General features: G+C 40.8%; 1 protein-coding gene across 1 annotated transcript in view; it reads left to right on the top strand.

Annotated features, from left to right (window-relative positions):
* Window positions 1-17,673, top strand: part of LOC143398307 (scavenger receptor cysteine-rich domain-containing protein DMBT1-like) — a 182,500-nt gene that overhangs the window by 136,743 nt on the left and 28,084 nt on the right. Inside the window, exons 29-33 of the mRNA XM_076855297.1 lie at window positions 1,836-2,144; window positions 2,235-2,552; window positions 6,330-6,422; window positions 6,500-6,814; window positions 7,971-8,285. Coding sequence (XP_076711412.1) covers window positions 1,836-2,144; window positions 2,235-2,552; window positions 6,330-6,422; window positions 6,500-6,814; window positions 7,971-8,285 — 1,350 coding nt within the window. The remainder of the gene's footprint in view (window positions 1-1,835; window positions 2,145-2,234; window positions 2,553-6,329; window positions 6,423-6,499; window positions 6,815-7,970; window positions 8,286-17,673) is intronic.

Raw genomic sequence — 17,673 nt, 5'->3', positions numbered from 1 at the left:
GATTTATGAAGAGTAGAAGAGTAAAGGTGAAACCTACATTGGGTGATCTATTTCTTTGCTGATTTTTAATAATGGAAATTATATAAAAGTTTATTGCAAAGGTTTGATATTCCATTAAAATTCAGTGTCTAAGACAAAGATGCCCTCATAACATTTCAACCAGAGGACACTACACTCATATATCCCAGTGGATTATCTCAGATAAAATTTGCATGTAATGTTATTTTATCTCCACTGAGACATTCTAACTCTTGGAAGCTATCAGTGGGTCAAATATTATTTTTAAGAAAGGAAAATAAAAAAGGAGATAGTGCCACTTCAGGCAAATTTGTGTTTCTATCTGAGCTTAAACTACAATCAGTCATGCAAATCTGGTAGACCTCTCTGATGGTGCTGATGTTGACCTTTAATGTGAAGGAGGAACTGAGTGGAAACCAGAGTTCACAGAGAAGGAGACCTGGTGCATCCACAGGCAGAGCCTTCAGCCAGCCAGGTTTCTGTTCTGGAGGCTGGTTTTTGCTGTTCCTGTCACTGGATAGTGATGGCTGATTTTATGATGCTCCTGTAGGCCTCATATTCTTTAAAATATAACCTCCTAAAGATTAGGGATTTCAGTTTGGAATTTGTATATCTGCATTTTGACTCTATATGTAAGGTACACTATATTACTCCTCTATAATGATATAAATTAAAATTATCAATTAGTTACACTTTACTCATTCACACTTCATTTTAATACATCAGCTTCAGAGAGAAAAGGGAGTATATTAAGAAAGAATTTTATTAATTAGATTAATGCTCTTAATCTTCATTCCACAATGATGGCTTAATTGGGGACAAATATAATGAACATGCTATTTTCTTCAGAAAGGTTTCATTGTTGAACTTCATTACTACATAAAAGTATTATTACATTACAATTTCACCTCTATAACCAAATGCCTCCTCAAATTATCTGGTCCCATACTTGAAATCACTTCCTGACCAGCTTCAGTAGATGTATAATGAAGTCTTAAAACTCTGTTTATTAGAAACAAAATAAACCCTTAAAAAACACAAAATAAAAGAAAAAATAACAATGCTTAAGCTCAAATCTCTCATAACTTCTGTTCCTACTTATAAATGGCCTTTCTTTCTTCTATCAAGTGAAGAATGATTTTAAAAACTCTGATTATTATAGTCACAATAACCTATTTTCTATCTCAGCCTCACACTATTTAGTGGGCTCTTTTCCTTTGCCTAATTGAGAAATAAGTATAAACTGTCAGTTTCCAGACCTATTGATTTTTTCATTCATTAACTAATATTATATTATTTGGAATTATTATCTATGAATTGATAATTTCAGAGCATAAAATAGTGAAAAATTAATCCTAGTTTTTCTACATTGATTTCACTTTCAGTGGATACATATGGATCTAATTTAAAAAAAGGAGATGGACTTCACAGAAAGTCATTAGATTAAAATGATTAAATTAAAATGATTAAAACACACAGATACATTTATAATATAAAGAATAATATGTCCATATAAAAGAAAACTGCTTAATACACACTATATATATTCATTTCTTGGACATATACACATGTGTGTAGAGCAGTATGTATATTTATTCCTTGAATCAACAATTTAGAATTGACCTCACAAATTCCTTCTTCAAAATTTGTCTTCAAACACTTCCTCCATGAATTCACATTCAGGAACCATCTGTTGAATCCAAGCCCCATACCACAATCCTGAAAAAAAAAAAAAGATTTCACAGCATTACCTGTGAATTGTAGCTTCCTCCTTCTATTAATAGGCTGGTACTTGTTGTTTGTTTTTTCTCCCATAGGATTTGTGCATCTGGTTGGAGGACATGGACCTTGCTCTGGGCGAGTGGAAGTGAATTCTGGAGGAGGATGGACTCCAGTATCTGATGGGAATTTCACATTAGCCACAGCCCAGGTCATCTGTGCAGAGCTGGGGTGTGGCAAGGCTGCATCTGTCCTGGGGAACCTGCCCTTCAGAGAGGACAGTGAACAGATCTGGGCTGAAGAGTTCCAGTGTGAGGGGCAGGAGCCTGGCCTCTGGTTCTGCCCCAGAGTGCCCTGTCCTGCAGGCAGCTGCCCCCACAGAGGGACTGTGCAAGTTGTCTGCTCAGGTGAGACTCACAACAGCACTTTAACTTCCTTACATACTCTATGGGGATTACAAAAAATGTGTGATTTTGCTAAACCCTGTCTTCTACCAGGATATACAGATGTTCGGCTCATGAAAAATGGCAGCTCTCAGTGTGAGGGTCAAGTGGAGATGAAGACCTCTGGAGGCTGGAAAACACTCTGTGCCTCCCACTGGAATATGGCCAATGCCAATGTTGTTTGCCGTCAGCTGGGCTGTGGGGTCGCCATCTCCACCCCAAAGGGAGCATACTTTGTGGAAGGAGGAGATGAGATCTGGAGAGACCGATTCCACTGCTCAGGGTCTGAGTCCTTCCTGTGGAATTGCCCTGTGACTGCCCTGGGTGTTCCTGCCTGTGCCCATGGAAACACAGCCTCTGTGGTCTGCTCAGGTAAGAGAGGGCAGGGCTGGCTGGTACTTGAGTGACATGTCTCTAAGAGCAAACAACATGGAGAGCTGACTTCAAAAATGAGACGTTCTGTGGTGAACTATGATTCTTAATGATCACTCATCTTTCAGCCCTGTCAAAAAATATTAAAAAGGTTGGTTTTAAGTAAGAATTATAATTTATTGAAATCCACATATAACACTTTATAACAATGAATGACAGCTCTGTCACATTCCTCACCCTAGACTATCAGAGAGCATCAGCAGCTCCCAGATGTCACTCTCACATTCCTCCAGTCACTGTGCATTCCTCACCTCCAAAGAAGAACAATCTAGCTTTTGCTGCCAAAGAATATTTTCTTCAGATTTTGAGCTTCATGTAAAATCATGCACCATGTTATCTTTTCGTGTCTTCTTTGACTCAACATAATGTTTACAATTTACCCATTTTTTTTTATTTTTAGCTGAGTACTATTTTTATTGTTGTAGAGTTTTCTGCAAATATCTACAGGATCATATATTGATCAATTCAAATGATGTGGATATTTGAGTTGTTTGCACTTTTTGAGTACCCAAATAATTATCCTACAAATTACCATGTCAATATTGTTTGATGCAAATATGGATATAATTGTTTATCTTTATTCACCCTTTCCATTTCATATGCCCCCACTTTATATGGTCTTCTTCCTGGAGTCAAATTCTTGTTCTTTATGAAGCACAGCATATCAACACTTGCTGCACTTATAGTGTTCTAGTGTCCTTTTAAAAAGAACGTAGTTATCATAAGATAATAAAAATATTTTTCAATAGTATCTTATGCACATTTAGTTACATTTCTTTTACATATAGTTGAACAATCTTTCTGGAATTGGTGTTTTATATAGTGTGTGATATGAAAAAACTTTCACATCATTGTTTGTACATCCTATTGACTCAGAATCATTACTGAAAAGCCTTTTCCCCATTGCTGTGTCACCTTTGAAATACACAGGGTGCAGATATTTCTGACTCTTGCTCTATGCTCTGTTCCATTCCATTCTGTCATTTTATAGGCTTGTAGTCATGCACACCTCCTTAACTATAACTTTATACCATGCCTCATTAACTTTTGTAAAGATTTCTTTAAAGTAACTGCTCTAATTGTGTTGTTTTTCCTGCCCAGTGCATTGGTCATGCTTGGTCTTCTGAATTTCAAATACATTTTACAAACAACATGATATATTTAATTCAATAATAGAATGATGCTCTGTAGATTGAGTTTGGATTTGACCTAAACATCAATATGGAGCTAATTAATGTATAAGGTAAATCTCTAATTTCCCTCAGAAATTAAACATAACTTTCACTAGATATACTATTGGTGTTTTATGTTTTTGATGTTATTTTATGAGTTTCTTTTAGTAAAATGTCCTAGGACATTTAATGTTTTAGTCTACTTTTTTGTGCTGTGACAGAAAGGCCTGACAAGAACAATTTTAGGAGAAAAAATTATTTTGAAGATGAAGGTTTCAGAGGTCTCAGTCCATAGATATCCTACTACATTCCTGTGGTTGGAGGTAAGGCAGAATATCATGGTGGAAGAGTGAAGCAGGGGAAAGGAGGTCAGAAGATAGCCATCAAGAAGCAGAAATGGAGAGAACTCTGCTCAACAAAGACAACATATAAATCCCAAAATCATGCCAACAGGGACCCATCTCATCCAGCCACAACATACATGACTATTGTCACCACCCAGTTAATACTATCAAAGGCTTAATGTGCTGAATACATTAAAATGTTCCTAACCCAATCATTTCACTTGTAAACTTTTCATTGTCTCACACATAAGCTTTTCTGGGATACCCAGTATCTAAACACCACAACTAGTTTTCAAATTCACTTTTTTATGGCTTTGTTTTCCTTTTTCTCTTTCATTTATTTTATTATTTTTCTTGATGATTTGATAATTCTGAATTCTCAAATCATCAAGAAAAATAATAAAATAAATGAAAGCTTCAAAGATAGCACAAAATTCTCAGATAATCCTAACCCTGATTCCCCAATGCTATATTATCCCCTTTTCTTTTCTATATTATCCCCTCTTCCTGCCACATTTTTCCCTGAATATATATTTCTGAGTGACTAGTTAAGAGTAAGTGAATAAGATATTTCCTTATTCTTGAAATATTATCAAGACTATTTACATAACCACAGTGTCATTGCCAATTTCCATAGAATAACCTGTTGGCTTCCACATATGGTGGAGAATGTGTGGTACTTGTCTTTCTGTGTCTAGGTTATTGAGCTTAACTTAATGTCCTATGATTCCATCTATTTTGATGCAAAAGGCAAGACACTATTCCTTTTATGGTCACATTTATACCACGTTCTCTATGAATTTCTCTTGCAATGGACGTCTGATTCCATACTATAGCTATTGTGAATAGTGCCCCACAAAATATGGGAATGTACAATTGCTGTTTCACAGTAAATATCATTGTCCTAGTTGCCACTGTTTTTAATGCATCACTTCTCCCCAAAAAATAGTAACACAAGTAAAAATATATTTCATTTTACCCATTTGGCAAGGGCTTTGGGGAGTTGCCACTTGTGATATCTCATGTGCTTGCACTTGGATCTCATCTGCAGCTGAAGTCATTGAAGACTTGACCAAGCTGGGAATCCAGGACAGTTCATTCACATGGCTGGTAGCTTAAAGTTCACTTGGGGTTACTGAAAGAATCACCTCAAATGTTCTCTCCTACACGATAGTCTCTACTGAATAGATTTCCCATTAAGCAAACATCCTACTAAGTCAGAGGAGGAGGCCTGACTTTCTTAGCTAGGTTCCTAAGTCAAGCTGTGCTGGCTTCACCACATTCTGTTGCTTATAGACATTATAGACAACTCACCACTGTCAGCCCAGATGGGAGGGTAGGAGGAATGGACAGCACAGGTCAATAGAGTGTCACAGATTTTGTGGGTAATTTCAAAAACTACAAGTGTGTTAAATGTCTCACTTTGTGTATTTTCTAATTTTATTTTTTATACAATGAATTATGGTCTTAATACCTAAAACTTGTAGAGTATATAGGAATGTTGGTTCTCTCACCATCTCTCTTAGTATCCTATTATATTTCTTATGGTTTGTTTTTGTTTTTCACTCTGTGTTTTCCCATGCTAATCCACTTAATTTTTCTATTTTGTGTTAACCTACAGTATTGTTAGACTCATCCTCTGGTTTCCTATTTTTAGCTACTGACTATATAGGATAATTTTACTTGGTTCTTTTTAATTATACATAACTCACAAATATTTATTGGATTTTTGTTATTTTCTACGAAGATGCACCATCTTTATGACAAATATTCTTTTATAAAATATTATACAAGTTTCCTGGTTATTTAAATATGATTACTCCTCTTTGTTTAAATGTAAACTTTACTTGTGTACTCCTAGGAAAAAATGGCAAACATGCTGAGATTTTCAGAGTGTCACCTACTACATTTGAATGCCCAAATGCTTCCATGGAAAAATAGATGAATATAGTTTTATTTTTCTCTGAGCTTGACTCCTAAGTCTTGCTTCCCTGGGAGCTGTATTCACACTTTCCTAAAGTCATTCCTGGGACTTTAGTAGATTTACACTTCATTTAAGAGGGAAGTGTGTCTCAGAAGCAGAAGCAGAATCCTTGAATCGAAGATAGGAAGTTACTGATCATGGGCTACAGCTTTCAGATGCCATCACTGGGTTATTGTCAAGTTTAATTCAGTTTCCTGCTCTCTACTCCCATCTGTAGGAAACCAGGCTCAGCTGCTGTCCCAATGCAATGACTCCTGGCCTGACCCAGAAGTCTCTGAAGCCTCAGAGGGCCACACTGCCAACTGCTTAGGTGAGTAAGGATCCCAGCACCAGAGTCTTCCCATTCCCTGTGCAAATGCCCACTAACACGACCCTGTCTCTCCTCAGACAGCAGACAGCTCCGCCTGGTGGACGGGGGCAGTCGCTGCGCAGGGAGAGTGGAGATCCTGCAGCAGGGCTCCTGGGGCTCCATCTGTGATGACAGCTGGGACCTGAGTGATGCCCACGTGGTGTGCAGACAGCTGGGCTGTGGAGTGGCCCTGGAGGCCACCATCTCTGCTCACTTTGGAGAGGGATCAGGGCCCATCTGGCTGGATGAGCTGAACTGCACAGGAGAGGAGGCCTATGTGTGGCAGTGCCCTTCACAGAGCTGGGAGCAGCACAACTGCAGGCACAAGAAGGATGCTGGGGTCATCTGCTCAGGTCTGTGATACATTCTGTGCAGAGGCTGAAAGGGTCTGCAGGATGGTGTCTGAGCTCTAGGGCTGGTATTGGGTAGTTGCTGACATGGTAAACGTGATTTGGTGCCTCTCACAATTCCTGTCCCTGCAGCAGAGGAGAAAATTAGGTGCTTCCATTTCCTGCTACTTCCATCTCAGCACTGTCTCCTGACGCAGTCATTCTGTACAATTTCCATTTAAGGCAGTCATCACTCTTCTGTTATCTGCCAGTGCAGCAACAGAAGACCCACTGAATTAGTCTTCTATTTCTTCTGTTACCATAGACTGAGGGTCTTAAAACAATGCAAATTTATGACCTTACAGTGTGTAGGTTAGAAGATTGACCTGGGTCTGTGTGGGCTATAAACAAGGTGTCAGCAGGCTGCAACAGCTGAAGCTCTGGGAAGACTCTTTTTCTTACCTTTTTCCACTTATATAAATTACCTGAATTCCTTGTATGACACCTTCCTTCTTCAACCCAAATTATTTCAACCCTCTTGCCATTCCATGTTCACATCACACTCTGGTGAGGGCCAGAATGGCTTATCTGTTTGTGAGGATACAGGTATAAGGATGTCATTACATTGAGGAAATCCTATCCAGGATGATCCAAGATAATCTCACAATGAAAGCATACTTTGGTTAATTTTTTATTTTTGTATTTGTTTGTATTTTGGTTATGGGTTTGAATCAGGGGACTCAACCACTAGAGCACAACCATGACACTTTTGTTTACTTTTTATTTTGAGACAGAGTCATATTAAGTTGCTTAGAGCCTCACTAAGTTGCTGAGGCTGGCTTCAAACATAGGATGCTCCTGCTTTATCCTTCCAATCAACTTGGAATACAATAATGTTCCATCTTGCCTAGAGAGAAAGGATTCTTTTCTTAATCTTGTTTGAAAAGCCCTTTTGCAATGTGAGCTCAAATATTCACAAGCCCTCAGGATCAACAAGTAGTCATATTTGGAGCTCCACTATTCTACCACCCCTCTGTTTATACTCATTTTTTTAGGATCTGTCAGATGGTTAGTCAGATAGTAGATAAAGAATTCACTTCCTGCAGAGTCCCCAGTAAGAGTTGAATAGCAATAAGAGTTGAATGCTCACTGAGCCCTGTTTTCCTCCTTCCCATTTCAGAGTTCCTGGCCCTCAGGCTGGTGAGCAAGGACCAGGAGTGTTCTGGGTGGCTGGAGATTTTCTACAACAACACCTGGGGCAGTGTCTGCCACAGCCCTATGGAACCCATGACCCTATCCATGATCTGCAGACAGCTTGGCTGTGGAGACACTGGGACTCTGGATTTCTTGGTTCCTCCCAGAGAATATTCTAGACCCCACTGGATAGACGGAATCCACTGTCGAGAAATTGATAGCTCTCTCTGGCAGTGTCCTTCTGACCCCTGGAAACACCAATCTTGCTCTGCAAAGGAGGAAGCTCATATCACATGTAGAGGTGACCTACTGTCTATTTTTATGTGTTTGTCCTATGCCTGCAGGTTGTTGTTAGAAAAGTTTTATATATTCAAATATAATGGATGAGTGGAAATAAATCTACAGAATCAATACTGGATAGAGATTACTTTAACCAACTCTTGCAATCCTGTTTCAAAGGCAGATTTAAGAAAATCTGTGGGATGGGGATGTAGCTCCAGCGGGAACATGCTCCCCTGGCATGCGCAGGGCACTGTGTTGGATCTTCAGCACCACATAAAAATAAAATAAAGATGTTGTGTCCACCGAACTTTAGGAGCACTAGAGGTTCAATGAGAAAAGAAAGTAGAGGATTTATCAGTGTAAGTACTGACTTGGGAGGAGCATAGTGACCTTAAGGTACCATGAGCAGAGGAGGAAGAGGGTGAGGAGAGTGATGCATGATTACCTGGATGGGTAGAAAGAGCTCAAGGCCTCTCCAAAGCATGTCCCAAATAACAATCCTGTTGAAAAGCTGTTTGTTAATATTCCCCTCTGCCACATCATGGGGAACTGCAGTGATATGAGGGGCCTGGTCTTCCCTTATTTTCTTCTTTGTATTCAACTCCTCACAGTCTCAGTGATCTTGGTTGATATTACCTCCTTTGAGTCTTTATCGATATGCTACTGCATCCCTCTCCCAGAAAACATTCCATGGGGCCTGTTGGAAATTGGGGCCTATCATCTTCTAATGTTTTTAAGACCTGTAATATCCCCTTAGTTTCTTGTTCTGACAAAAACCTGGCTGTTGTCTGAGAACAATGAAGTACTTGTCATTTGGAGACTCTGTGCTTCCCTTTCAACATGCTTTTTATTTCTTTTCAAATCTTAGAATAAGTTTGTAATTATCCATTCTATTCTTAGAACATTTCTGCTGTGACTTGTAATTTTTGATAAATTCTTTTCTTTTCCTCCATGTCCAACTGTTTGATTTTGCCCATGAGTTGGTACCTGCCAGCATTTTTGCTGTCACTCTGCAGCTTGGTCACTCCCCTCATCCAGGAAGGCTGTGGTACCAGGCCCCCAGGCTCCTTGTCTCCTGTTCCTGGTGCTTCCAGGAACCTTGCACACAAGTGAGATAGCATCCTGGCCTCTCAATTATTGATTTTCTCCCTTTGAAGCATTCGCCTTACGTTGCATCTTCATGTATGGCCACACTATTGACCACCACTAACTGTCCAGCTTGAGATCTTGACTGCATTGTTCCCTCTCTGACTTTTGCCTCTTCTCCTTATGGCACATATTCTTGATGCTCCTTTCCCAGATATTTCATCCTCATGCAGATTACAAATGGTTTCCTTTATCAGTTTCCCAGTTTTCCACTCTCCTCAGGATTGCACATGTTCTTCTTACCCTGATTAGACAACATGATGCTCCATTATAATCCTTCCCCTTCAAGTACACACTCAATTCTCTTGTTTCTTCTTTATCTGTCAATGACAAGAATGGCTGTTTTAACTACCTAACTCATGTTTTAACTACATCACTCCATGCCCTCCTTGCCTGCCTGTACTAGACTAGGCAAGGACTGCTGAATCATGGACAAGTACTGTATCTTGTTATAATATGAAATTATCCTGCTATTCTCTTTGAATTTGAATCCAACCACTGATGGACCATCCACACTGGCCCATATTCTAGTGTGCTCCTCTCACATGTGCTTTTTCCCTTTCTATAATATATTATTTTACAAATTCTCAGATCTCCTCCATGCTGATATTTTAACTCTACCATATATTTAAATGATGATCTTGCCTCAAACATCCCTGGAAAATAGAAACCTTCAGCTCCCTACTTTGTTTTTTCCTCATATGGTCACTTTACCTTATTGTTTGTACTTATTTTGTTTTTTTTTAATTTATAAAATTATGAATTTATTATTATTTTTCTTTTTTTATTATTAATTTTTATTGTTGGTTGTTCAAAACATTACATAGTTCTTGATATATCATATTTCACACTTTGATTCAAGTGGGATATGAGCTCCCATTTTTACCCCGTATACAGATTGCAGAATCACATCAGTTGCACATCCATTGATTTACATATTGCCATACTAGTGTCTTTTGTATTCTGCTGCCTTTCCTATCCTCTACTATGCCCCCTCCCCCCTCCCCTCCCCTCTTCTCTCTTTACCCCCTCTACTGTAATTCATTTCTACCCCTTATATTTTTCCCCCTTTCCCCTCACTTCCTCTTGTAAGTAATTTTGTATACCCCTGAGGGTCTCCTTCCATATCCATGCAATTTCCTTTCTCTCTCCCTTTCCCTTCCACCTCTCATCCCTGTTTAATGTTAATCTTCTTCTCATGCTCTTCATCCCTATTCTGTTCTTAGTTACTCTCCTTATATCAAAGAAGACATTTGGCATTTGTTCTTAAGGGATTGGCTAGCTTCATTTAGCATAATCTGCTCTAATGCCATCCATTTCCCTGCAAATTCTATGATTTTGTCATTTTTTAATGCAGAGTAATACTCCATTGTGTATAAATGCCACATTGTTTTTTACCCATTCGTCTATTGAACAGCATCTAGGTTGGTTCCACAGTCTTGCTATTGTGAACTGTGCTGCTATGAACATGGATGTAGCAGTGTCCCTATAGTGTGCTCTTTTTAGGTCGTTAGGGAATAGACCAAGTAGGGGGATAACTGGGTCAAATGGTGGTTCCATTCTGAGCTTTCCAAGAAATCTCCATACTGCTTTCCAAATTGGCCGCACCAATTTGCATTCCCACCAGCAATGTACAAATGAACCCTTTCCCCCACATCCTCGCTAGCACTTGTTGTTGTTTGACTTCCTAATGGCTGCCAATCTTACTGGAGTGAGATGGTATCTTACGGTGGTTTTGATTTGCATTTCTCTGACTGCTAGAGATGGTGAGCATTTTTTCATGTACTTGTTGATTGATTGTATGTCCTCCTCTGAGAAATGTCTGTTCAGGTCCTTGGCCCATTTGTTGATTGGGTTATTTGTTATCTTATTGTCTAATTTTTTGAGTTCTTTGTATATTCTGGATATTAGGGCTCTGTCTGAAGTGTGAGGAGTAAAGATTTGTTCCCAGGATGTAGGCTCCCTATTTACCTCTCCTATTGTTTCTTTTGCTGAGAAAAAACTTTTTAGTTTGAGTAAGTCCCATTTGTTGATTCTAGTTATTAACTCTTGTGCTATGGGTGTCCTATTGAGGAATTTGAAGTCCGACCTCACAGTATGTAGATCGTAGCCAACTTTTTCTTCTATCAGACGCCGAGTCTCTGATTTGATATCAAGTTCCTTGATCCATTTTGAGTTAACTTTTGTGCATGGCGAGAGAAAGGGATTCAGTTTCATTTTGTTGCATATGGATTTCCAGTTTTCCCAGCACCATTTGTTGAAGATGCTATCCTTCCTCCATTGCATGCTTTTAGCCCCTTTATCGAATATAAGATAGTTGTAGTTTTGTGGATTGGTTTCTGTGTTCTCTATTCTATACCATTGGTCCACCCGCCTGTTTTGGTACCAGTACCATGCTGTTTTTGTTACTATTGCTCTGTAGTATAGTTTGAAGTCTGGTATCTCTATACCGCCTGATTCACACTTCCTGCTTAGCATTGTTTTTGCTATTCTGGGTCTTTTAGTTTTCCATATGAATTTCATGATTGCTTTCTCTATTTCTACAAGAAATGCCGTTGGGATTTTGATTGGCATTGCATTAAACCTATAGAGAAATTTTGGTAATATCGCCATTTTGATGATGTTACTTCTACCTATCCATGAACAGGGTATATTTTTCCATCTTCTAAGATCTTCTTCTATTTCTCTCTTTAGGGTTCTGTAGTTTTCACTGTATAAGTCTTTCACCTCTTTTGTTAGGTTGATTCCCAAGTATTTTATTTTTTTTGAGGATATTGTGAATGGAGTGGTTGTCCTCATTTCCATTTCAGAGGATTTATCGCTGATATACAGGAATGCCTTTGATTTATGCGTGTTGATTTTATAGCCTGCCACTTTGCTGAATTCATTTATTAGCTCTAATAGTTTCTTTGTAGACCCTTTTGGGTCTGCTAGGTATAGAATCATGTCATCTGCAAATAGTGATAATTTGAGTTCTTCTTTTCCTATTTTTATGCCTTTAATTTCTTTCGTCTGTCTAATTGCTCTGGCCAGTGATTCGAGAACTATGTTGAACAGAAGTGGTGAGAGAGGGCATCCCTGTCTTGTTCCAGATTTTAGAGGGAATGCCTTCAGTTTTTCTCCATTCAGAATGATGCTATCCTGAGGCTTAGCATAGATTGCTTTTACAATATTGAGATATGTTCCTGTTATCCCTAGTTTTTCTAGAGTTTTGAACATAAAGGGATGCTGTACTTTGTCAAATGCTTTTTCTGCATCTATCGAGATGATCATATGGTTCTTATTTTTAAGCCTATTGATGTGGTGAATAACATTTATTGATTTCCGTATATTGAACCATCGAACCATCCTTCCATCCCAGGGACAAATCCTACCTGATAAGGGTGCACAATTTTTTTGATATGTTTTTGTATCCGATTCGCCAGAATTTTATTGAAGATTTTTGCATCTAGGTTCATTAGAGATATTGGTATGTAGTTTTCTTTCTTTGAAGTGTCTTTGTCTGGTTTAGGAATCAGGGTGATGTTGGCCTCGTAGAATGAATTTGGAAGTTCTCCCTCTTTTTCTATTTCCTGAAATAGCTTGAAAAGTATTGGTATTAGTTCCTCTTTAAAGGTTTTGTAAAACTCTGCTGTATACCCATTCGGTCCTGGGCTTTTCTTAGTTGGTAGTCTTTTGATGGTTTCTTCTATTTCCTCAATTGATATTGGTCTGTTTAGGTTGTCAATATCCTCCTGACTCAATCTGGGCAGATCATATGACTTAAGAAATTTATCGATGCCTTCACTATCTTCTATTTTATTGGAGTATAAGGATTCAAAACAATTTCTGATTATCTTCTGTATTTCTGAAGTGTCTGTTGTGATGTTGCCTTTTTCATCCCGTATGCTAGTAATTTGAGTTCTCTCTCTTCTTCTCTTCGTTAGCATGGCTAAGCGTCTGTCGATTTTATTTATTTTTTCAAAGAACCAACTTTTAGTTTTGTCAATTTTTTCAATTGTTTCTTTTGTTTCAATTTCATTAATTTCAGCTCTGATTTTAATTATTTCTTGCCTTCTACTTCTTTTGCTGTTGTTTTGCTCTTCTTTTTCTAGGATTTTGAGATGAAGTATTAGATCATTTATTTGTTGTTTTTTTCTTTTTTTAAGGAATGAACTCCAAGCAATGAATTTTCCTCTTAGAACTGCTTTCAATGTGTCCCATAGATTCCGATAGGTTGTGTCTGTGTTTTCATTTCTCTCTAAGAATTTTTTAATTTCTTCCTTGAGGTCTTCTATAACCCATTGATCATTCAGTAACCTATTATTCATTCTCCAAGTGATGCATGATTTTTCCTTACTTCTTTTATCGTTGATTTTCAGTTTCATTCCATTATGATCAGATAAGATGCATGGTATTATCTCTACTCCTTTATATTGTCTAAGAGTTGCCCTGTGACATAATATATGATCTATTTTTGAGAAGGATCCATGTGCTGCTGAGAAAAAAATGTAACTGCTTCATGTTGAGTGGTATATTCTATATATGTCAATTAAGTCTAGAATATTAATTATGTTATTGAGTTCTATAGTTTCCTTATTCAACTTTTGTTTGGAAGATCTGTCCAGTGGTGAGAGAGGTGTGTTGAAGTCTCCCATGATTATTGTATGGTGGTCTGTTAGACTCTTGAACTTGAGAAGAGTTTGTTTGATGAACATAGCTGCACCATTGTTTGGGGCATATATATTTATGATTGTTATGTCTTGTTGGTGTATGGTTCCCAAGCAGTATGTAGTGTCCCTCTTTATCCTTTTTGATTAACTTTGGCTTGAAATCTATTTTATTTGATATGAGTATGGACACTCCTGCTTGTTTCCGAAGTCCATATGATTGATATGATTTTTCCCAACCTTTCACCTTCAGTCTATGTATGTCTTTTCCTATCAAATGCGTCTCCTGAAGGCAGCATATTGTTGGGTCTTGTTTTGTGATCCATTCTACTAGCCTGTGTCTCTTAATTGGTGAGTTTAAGCCATTAACATTTAGGGTTATTATGGAGATATGGGATGTACTTCCAGCCATATTTGTTTATTTATGTTACTAAACTTGGTTTGTTATCCTCTTTGATTATTTCCCACCCCCTTTACTGTACTACCTCCTGCTGTTGGTTTTCATCGATATTTTCCATTTCCTCTTCCTGTAATATTTTGCCGAGGATGTTTTGAAGAGATGGTTTTCTAGCTGCAAATTCTTTTAACTTTTGTTTACCATGGAAGGTTTTAATTTCATCTTCCATCCTGAAGCTTAATTTCGCTGGATACACGATTCTTGGTTGGAACCCATTTTCTTTCAGTGTTTGAAATATGTTATTCCATGATCTTCTAGCTTTCAGAGTCTGTGTTGAAAGATCAGCTGTTATCCTGATTGGTTTACCCCTAAATTTAATCTGCTTCCTTTCTCTTGTAGCTTTTAAAATTCTCTCCTTGTTCTGTATGTTGGGCATCTTCATTATAATGTGTCTAGGTGTGGATCTCTTATGATTTTGCACATTCGGCGTCCTGTAGGCTTCTAGGATTTGGGATTCTGTCTCATTCTTCAAGTCTGGGAAGTTTTCTTGTATTATTTCATTGAATAGATTGCTCATTCCTTTGGTTTGGACTTCTATACCTTCCTGTATCCCAATGACTCTTAAGTTTGGTCTCTTATTTTATCCCATATTTCTTGAATGTTCTGCTCATGGTTTCTTAACAGTTTTGCTGAGCTGTCTATGTTCTTCTCCAGTTGAAATACTTTGCCTTCATTTTCTGATGCTCTATCTTCTAAGTGTTCTACTCTGCTGGTAGTATTCTCAATTGAGTTTTTAAGTTGGTTTATTGCTTCCTGCATTTCTATGATTTCTGTTTGTTTTTTATAACCTCCATCTTTCTGTGTAATTGATCTTTTGTTTCTTGGATTTGTTTATGTAATTCATTATCGAAGTGGTCGAAGTGGTCTTTCATTTTCTGATTTTGCTGTCTAATGTCTTCCTTGAGACTCCAGATCATCTGAAGCATGTATATCCTGAATTCTTTATCTGACATTCCATCTGCTGCAACTATTACCTCTTCTAAAGTTGAGTTGACCTTCATTGCTTGTGGTCCTTTCTTTCCTTGTCTTTTCATACTGTTCGCATTTCTTTCTGCTTGGTGAAACTGTTGTGTTATTGATTTTTCCCCCTATATATTTATATTGCTCTTGTATAGTTGCAAAGTCTCTCTCCCAGGCGCTGGCGGTGGCTCCGCCCCTCCTTCAATTGGGGCAATGTGCCTACCACGCTGGCAGGCCGCTGGGCCTTTTCTTTCGGTGGTCGCAGGTCCACCTACCTTGCAGGCGCCCGGCGGCTCTGCCCCTTCCCTAACCAGGGCGATGTGTCTGGCGGGCCACTGGGCCTGTTCTGTCGGTGGTCACGGTTCCGCCTACCTTGCAGGCGCGTGGGGCAGATGTGCCCCTACGCGGGTTTTTGGGCCTGACCTGCCGGTGGGTCCCAGGTCCACCTACTTTGCAGGTGCAGGGTGGGGGGGGGGCGGCTCAACGCCTCTCCGGGCCACTGGGTCTGTTCTGTCTGTCAGTTGCAGGTCTGTCTACCTTGCAGGCGCTAGTGGCGGCTCTGCCCCTCCCGAAACCGGGGCGATGGCGGGCCACTGGGCCTGTTCTTTCGGTGGTCCCCGGTCCGCCTACCTTGCAGGCCTGGGAGGTGGCTCTGACCCTCTGCAGGCCGCTGGGCCTGTTCTGCTGCTGGGTCGCAGGTCCGCCTACCTTGCAGGCGCGGGGGTGGCTCTGCCGCTCTGCGGTTTGCTGAGCCTGTTCTGCTGGGGTTCGCAGGTTCGCCTACCTTGCAGGTGCCCAGCGGCTCTGCTCCTCCCCCAACCGGGGCAATGTGTCTGGCGGGCCGGGGGGCCTGTTCTGTTGGTCGTCAGGGTTCTGCCTACCTTGCAGGCACGTGGGGCAACTTTGCCCCTATACGGGTTGCTGGGCCTGACCTGCCGGTGGGTCCCAGGTCCGCCTACCTTGCAGGCGCGGGGTGGGGGGGACTGGGGAGAGCGGCTCAACCCCTCCGCTGGCCACTGGGTCTGTTCTGTCTGTCGGTTGCAGGTCTGTCTAGTTTGCAGGCGCTAGTGGCGGCTCTGCCCCTCCCCCAACCAGGGTGATGGCAGGCCACTGGGCCTGTTCTTTTGGTGGTCCCCTGTCCGCCTACCTTGCAGATGTGTGAGGCGGCTTTGTCCGTCTGCAGGCCGCTGGGCCTGTTCTGCTGCTGGGTCGCAGGTCCGCCTACCTTGCAGGTGCGGGGGTGGCTCTGCCACTCTGCGGGTTGCTGGGCCTGTTCTGCTGGTGGTTCGCAGGTTCGCCTACCTTGCAGGTGCCCAGCGGCTCTGCTTCTCCCCCAACCGGGGCGATGTGTCTGGCAGACCGCTGGGCCTGTTCTGTCGGTGGTCACGGTTCCGCTTACATTGTAGGCTCCTGGTGGGGGGGGCGGGGGGTGGCTCAACCCTTCCGCGGGCTGCTCGGTGTGTTCTGTCTGTCAGTTGCAGGTCTGTCTACCTTGCAGGCGCTAGTGGTGGCTCTGCCCCTCCCCCAACCAGGGCGGTGGTGGGCTGCTGGGCCTGTTCTTTCTGTGGTCCCAGGTCCGCCTACCTTGCAGGCCCGGTGTGGGGAGGACGGGGGGGGCAGCTCAACCCCTCCGCAGGCCACTGGGTCTGTTCTGTCTGTCGGTTGCAGGTCTGTCTAGCTTGCAGGCGCTAGTGGCGGCTCTGCCCCTCCCTTAACTGGGGCAATGGCGGGCCACTGGGCCTGTTCTTTTGGTGGTCCCCGGTCTGCCTACCTTGCAGGCGTGGGAGGCGGCTCTGACCCACTGCATGCCGCTGAGCCTGTTCTGTTGCTGGGTCGCAGGTCCGCCTACCTTGCAGGCGTGGGGGTGGCTCTGCCGCTCTGCGAATTGCTCTGTTTGTACTTATTTTGTATTACAGATTTTCAATTTCTCTTTGCCTATAATGCTTTTTTCTGGCCAGCTTGAATAATCTATAGTCACATATTTCTCCCTTATTCATCTTGGAGCTTTGTGAGTTTACTGAATTGATAATGTTTGATTCTTTTCTCCTTCTCACTTGTTTATCTGCTCTTCTAGTGAGATATATTCTTTTTCTATGCTCTCATGGCTGGGTTGTCTTGCTTCCTACTCTGTGGTTGGGATTGCTTCATTATCTTCTACAGTGCAGGTTCAGGGGTTCAAAATTCCTTTAACTAAT

This window comes from Callospermophilus lateralis, chromosome 4 (genome assembly GCF_048772815.1).
Source record: "Callospermophilus lateralis isolate mCalLat2 chromosome 4, mCalLat2.hap1, whole genome shotgun sequence".
In the NCBI taxonomy this organism is placed as follows: Eukaryota; Metazoa; Chordata; class Mammalia; order Rodentia; family Sciuridae; genus Callospermophilus; species Callospermophilus lateralis.
Note: the sequence above shows the minus strand (reverse complement) of the source record. Positions and strands in the feature narration are given on the sequence as shown.